This window comes from Populus nigra, chromosome 3, assembly GCF_951802175.1.
Source record: "Populus nigra chromosome 3, ddPopNigr1.1, whole genome shotgun sequence".
NCBI lineage: Eukaryota > Viridiplantae > Streptophyta > Magnoliopsida > Malpighiales > Salicaceae > Populus > Populus nigra.
This window is the reverse complement of record NC_084854.1, coordinates 22,514,122-22,520,178: the sequence shown is the minus strand read 5'-3', so window position 1 is coordinate 22,520,178 and position 6,057 is coordinate 22,514,122. Positions and strand designations below refer to the sequence as shown.

The 6,057-nt window shown below is 38.2% G+C and overlaps 1 protein-coding gene across 2 annotated transcripts; it reads right to left on the bottom strand.

Moving 5' to 3' along the window:
- Nucleotides 1–683: 683 nt before the first annotated feature.
- Nucleotides 684–4,965, bottom strand: LOC133688644 (arogenate dehydrogenase 1, chloroplastic). 2 transcript variants are annotated; one of them, XM_062108209.1, is made up of 3 exons: nucleotides 3,735–4,964; nucleotides 1,986–2,985; nucleotides 684–1,272 (listed from the first exon to the last, which is right to left on the bottom strand). In XM_062108209.1, exons 1-2 carry the CDS (start codon nucleotides 4,838–4,840, stop codon nucleotides 2,010–2,012), a joined length of 2,082 nt encoding a protein of 693 aa, XP_061964193.1. In that variant the 5' UTR covers nucleotides 4,841–4,964; the 3' UTR covers nucleotides 684–1,272; nucleotides 1,986–2,009. The 2 variants fall into 2 exon arrangements, with proteins under 2 accessions (XP_061964193.1, XP_061964194.1); XM_062108210.1 differs by lacking the exon at nucleotides 684–1,272 and having other exon boundaries at nucleotides 1,730–2,985; nucleotides 3,735–4,965.
- Nucleotides 4,966–6,057: the final 1,092 nt, after the last annotated feature.

The following is a 6,057-nucleotide window of genomic DNA, read 5'->3' as shown; positions in this document are numbered from 1 at the left end:
TCAAGTTGATTATAAAAAGATTTTTCATGGGGAAGAATAAAAAAAGAAAATATATGTAATTGCGAAAACTCTGCAAAAGTCCAATACTCTGCAAGAGGCTATGAACAATCCCCCAAGTATTCTGGTGTAAGCAAAAACCGGGAGTTTTTTTTTTTTTTTTTGAATGATAATTCTCATTTATCAAGAAGAAGAAAGTGCAAAGGACGTCAAAATAAACGATCTCAAAGAGATGCTTGGAGAAAGTTGACCAATCATCAAACACTTCACCGCTTTAAAACTGGTCAACACATGCCAGCTTGTGAATTAGCGCTAACATTCCAATCCATTAAAAAGATACTAAAATCAAGATTGTCCGAATTAAAAAACTAGCAATTCACTTAATGAGGCCTTTTCCACGCGCAAAATGATACAAAGTGCAGGGAATCCTCCTGCAAGCATAAAATATGTTGCCTTGATCATGGCCAGCCAAAAAAACGTAAACAAATACGAGACAGACAAGAAAATCGAACTACACTCGGGTATAGAATAAAGACGCTGCGTGCCAACCTGAGTCAAGACCTGCTGTATTGCTCAAAGCTATGCAAACCTCAGCTCCTCAATATTCCATTGGACACATCTCTCGCCATACAGACTCAAGGCTAGTACATGCTTGAAAATTGTTGAAAAGAGGAGCACAAAGCTGGTAAAGTGACAAATAGCCAAAGAATTTTTCTGGCTTTTTTTATTCATGTAAACATCAAAAGGAACTGGAAACAAATTCTGTCAAAGGAGCTCCTCTGATGAACAAAAATGGAGCTCCCTAACAATTACTAGAAACAAATGATACAACAAACTCACCTACCTATGAAAGGAAAAAGATACAACAAATAACAGGCTGTGAAACCAGAGAAGGAGAAATAACCTAAAAATTGCAGGAGAATGAACTTAACGAACTTCATATTAAGCAATGGCTTGTGCAAAAACCCTTTTCTTAACGCCGGAGAAAGAGAATCAGTTTGATACTAAACTGGACCGAGCCCGGGATCTTCTCACATACTTGAACTTCTGCTTGTCCCTGAGATACTGTCACACTGGATCAATTTTATTTCCCATCTACATCACACGTCATGGAAGCATCTTCATATACGCCTCATCTCACCATCACTCATTGCCTCTAGCAAGTTGCAAAAATATTTTCAGCTAGTGGCTTAAATACAATTTTTCGAGGATGACTTTCTCTACTGCCGATTCTGTTTAGCTGGAATTACCAACTTACCCAGCAGCACAAAACTCCTATGACAGAGATGACACATGATTAATAATTACGCTTGCAAACATCTAGAGAAGAAACAAGAAGAGAAATTGAACGATATGATTGAACTATGATGAGATAGAATGACAGTGTTACACATTTCTGAGTTGTCTTTATAAATGATTCAACATGACACTCAAAAACAAGAGAGAGCCACTGATGGAGGACCTATATTTTATTAATCAACATTTAACAACCAACTTTCACAAGAGAAATCTGAGAAATTGTTGAGAATAAAAGGTACTCAATGATACATTGTACAACAGGGTGCGGTGCAGATATCACCACTCAACAGTGTATTTCATCACTCCCACAAAGCTTATAATAGCACTGCTTGGGGAGTGGAATTAAACTGGGGGAGTGGAAACATCGTTTCCCAGAACAATGATTGACAAATTTGTTTAAAAATCAACATAACATGGCGACAAAGACCTGATATAATAAGAAAGACCTGTCAAAGATTTTACTAAAAATAATATTGATGTTCAAGGTTTTAGACATGTAAAAACTAGAACAACTATGAAGGACGTTTTCCCTTTTAACAGAATGGTTCTGTCATTAATAGCTCTACTTCTAGGATTTCAAGTTTGATATTTCTTGAGGGCAATAATATAGATGCAGCATCAGTTATAGATGGTGCGAAAGAAGAATTAAACTTGGAAATGATAAGCACTGAAATGCCTTTGCCACTTACCAATAATGCAAAGGTACATAGATGTTAATTATTTTCAGCATTAAGAGTCTCCAAACAAGAAGACACCAATGCAGCACTATTTTGAGAGAATTTTGCATCCGAAGGTTCCTCACTCAAGTCTTGAGAGTTGTCTGAACTCCCAAACAATTGCTTCCTGAGAACTCCATGCAACCGTCCAAACAGCTGATCCTTCAATGATTCAAAAGCCAAATCCAACCTCTCTAACTGCTCCATTGCATTTACATTGTACATGAACAAACCATAGTACAGATCAAAGCTATCCCCAGCTGTATTTTCCACCAAATTCAACAAAGTTTCATAGCCTTTAGTGTTAACTGGAGTTGACTCCATTCCTAACTTTTCCAAAACCCGTCCCATGGTGTGTGTAATGAACTGTGATCCTGCAGCATACCAATCATGCTCTGCACAAGACATCTCCACCATTCTGCATCTTTCTCGAGCAAAAATATCAAGAAACTTGTCGCATCGTGATACTCTTGAACCTTCACTTCCAATCCTGACCTTCTCAAAAACAAAAGCCAGCCGGTTCCACCCATTTTTACCACTTTCAGGTCCAAACATAGGATGAGTACAGAGAATATCAAAATGCGATGGTAAATGTTGAAGAAACAGATTCCTTGGAAACTCTTTAACTGAAAGTACATCAACAAAAAGAGTACTTCTCTTCAGTCTCTGAAATGGTAATGACTTGAGAACCTTTTCTGTCGAGAGAATAGAAGTACAAAGAACAATCACTTCTGGATGCTCTTCACAGAGGTCATCTGCATTAGAGAAATAAGAGACCCCAAGCCTTTGAGCCGCATCAGAGTAGTTCGCTCTAGAATAGGCTAAAACTGAGTGACCCTGTTGAACAAAGGTTTTTGCAAGGAACTGACCAAAGTTTCCAAATCCAACAATAGCAATCTTGAGCTTGGAGCTGTCATCAGAGCAGCTTGAGTTCTCTGCCTCGTACTTGTATGTCTGGGCAGAGCCCTGAAATCTGAAAGGTTCATATAAAATTATGTTAATGATCATTCATTTGGTTTCGGCAGTCAAAACTATCCCAGAGAGTGCAATTTCCCATCCCTACCCTAACACCAACCACCATCTGAGGACTTCTTGCTCCCTTTTTTTTCTTTTTCCCCCCCTGGTAAATTGTGAAAACTACCCTATCATTTGGCATATGTGCGCACTCAACGGACACAAGTTTTCCAGACAAATAAGTGACACCTGCTTTTTCTCTATTAGCAATTTAACACATTCTCCAATACCATTAATTTTCTTGTTATTTTGGCATAACTTTTGCATCTCTTGTCTAACATGAGAGCTACTTGAATTGATGGATTCAAGCTTTAATTAAGTGAATTAAGTAAAAGAAACTATTCCTCAAGTTTTTCATAATGTGTCAAACATTTTTGTGGGATCTCTTCACTCCAGAATATACAAGCCTTTACAAGGTGATCTTCACAATAGTCAAACAGCAAAATTTAATTCATATCTCTAAACAAGTATAGCACAGATCCCCTAAATTGTTCATAGGTAGCATCTATGACAGGCACAAACTACAGGAGATCCTATACCTAATTACAAGTACCTTTCGCTTTTCAATCTTGAGATGGGAAACTAGAATGAGAATCAGCACTAAGAAAACATACCAATGCCATGATAAAACAACAGGATGGGAAATGCACAAGAACACCCACATCACTTACTAAAACTAAAAACCCAAGAATTTGCTTAAACACTTACCTCACAGATTTTGAACTAGATGATAATGCAGCAGCACCATTGAGGTGCCCTTTACTGTAATTCTCTTGCACGACTTTACGGCTCTCCGCATTCCCAAACAGCTGCTTCCTCACAACCTCATGTAACCTTCCAAAGAGCTGCTTCCTCAAATCCTCAAAGGCCAAGTCTAACCTCTCCAACATCTCAAGCACGTTCCTATTATACATAAACAACCCGTAATACAGATCAAAACTATCCCCTGAAGTATTCTCCACCAAATCCAGCAAACTCTCATACCCTTTAGTATTAATCGGCGTGGACTCCAATTTCAACATCTCCAACACTCTCCCCACAGTATGCGTTAAAAACTGTGATTCCGCGGCATACTTATCATGTTCTTGACAACTCATTTCCACCATTTTACACCCTTCTCTTTCAAAAATTTCCAGAAACTTTTTACACCTATTAACTCTATTTTCCTCATTACCGATCCTCACATTCTCGTAAACAAAATAAAGACCATCCCACCCATGTTTTGCACTCTGAGGACCAAACATGGGGTGGCTACAAATGATATCAAAATCATGAGGCAATACATCAAGCAATACATTCTTAGCAAATTCTTTCACAGATAACACATCAACAAACAACGTGTTTCTCTTTAGTCTTTGTAAAGGCAAAGACTTTAGCACTGTTTCAGTTGAAATAATTGACGTGCAAAGTAAAATGACATCTGGGTGTCGCTCACAGAGATCATGAGGGTCCAAAAAGAAAGAGACACCAAGGGATTTGGCTGCAAGAGAATGGTCTGATCTTGAGTGAGCAAGGACTGTGTGGCCTTGGGAAATGAGGGTCTTGGCGAGGAATTGGCCATAGTTGCCAAAGCCAATTATAGCTATTTTTAAATCGTACGAAGAGGGATTTTGGGTTTGGTTTTTTGGGTTCGCTTTGGTGGCGGAGGAGGAACAGGAGGATTGGAGGCGGGGAGAGACGGTTGTGGGGGTCATGGGTTTGATCCTGGGAGTGAAAATGAGAGATTTTGACGGTGGTAAACAGAGAGGGACAGGGGAGAGAGACAGAAGAGAAGGTTTTGGAGGTGGAAGGTGGAGAGAAGAGAAGGAGAGCATTTTTTTGGCTTCAGAAAGAGACAATTGTCCCTCTCTTGTCTTGAGAAACAATGGAGTTTGAGTTTGAAGTGCTTGCTCGGGTCTTAAAAGACAGCTGTGGCAGCTTTGTTCGGCACGTTCTTTATACTGTGTTTCTGCACACAGTTGCTAGGACTCAGCACGGAGCACAATGCCCATCTCCATCACCACCTTTCTCATGCTTGGGCCCCTCTTACATTATAGCTGTGGGAGCCTCGTACGTCAAGCCTCTGACCCATTGCAAGCGTCTGGCCCTTTCTTGTTGGGTCATCCCAGAATGAAGTGGGATGACCCATCCTACTAAATTTAATAAATTCATTGAATCCTACTAAATTTAATAAATTCGCTGTAATTTCTCTGTGTTCGGATTTAATGGTGGTTGGATTAAATTAAATTTGCTTTCGTATCCTCAATTGATTTCATCTGTAAGGAAGGATTATTCCCGCACCTCTACTGTCCTCTCCATCTGCTGCGTTTTCTTCCTCTGTTTCAACTTCTGTGCCCACAAAGCTATGAATGACAAAAATTACCACCAACAATAATCCAACCAGGACAGACCCAACAATTTATCCACGCTTTTGGAACTGGGAGAGCAGAAAGCCAATCCTTCCAATTCCTCAACCTGAACTATAATTAAAATATAGTGATAATTTAAATTTTTTAATTGATATTTTTTTGTGATGACATAAAATGTAACTTTAAAAATTGTGTTTGATTTTGTATGTAAAATATGATTCCTGAAAAAATAACTAAACGATAGAAAATTCACAATAATTTCTTCCAATATTAAAGTTAAACCGTAGAAAATTCACAATAACTCAGTGGTCAAGCGCGAGTATATTATATAGAATTCACGGGTTTGAGATTGGAAGGCATGGATTATTAATTATTCTCATATGACCTATTTTTCTAAAAAAAAAAAAAAACAACACGCGTGTGTGTATAATATAGAGTTCGTGGGTTCGAAACTGGGAGGTGTGGATTATTTATTTTGAGAAGACAAATGACTTGTTGCTTGTTTATCTTTTTATTAAAAAACAGAAAGAAAAAAAAACTCTTGAGAGGGCCCACTCACTTGAGGCATGTTTGGGAGTGTGGTTGTAATTATTTTTCAAAATATTTTTTATATGGAAATGCATCAAAATAATATTTTTTTTATTTTTAAAAAAATATTTTTGAGATCAACGCATCAAAACACA

Excerpts from the sequence above, each read along its gene's own strand:
- LOC133688644 (XM_062108210.1), bottom strand. The coding sequence starts at position 4,840 with ATGCTCTCCTTCTCTTCTCTCCACCTTCCACCTCCAAAACCTTCTCTT. Across the intron at positions 2,986-3,734 it reads TCTAGTTCAAAATCTGTGAG|ATTTCAGGGCTCTGCCCAGA; the intron begins GTAAGTGTTTAA and ends TGAACCTTTCAG.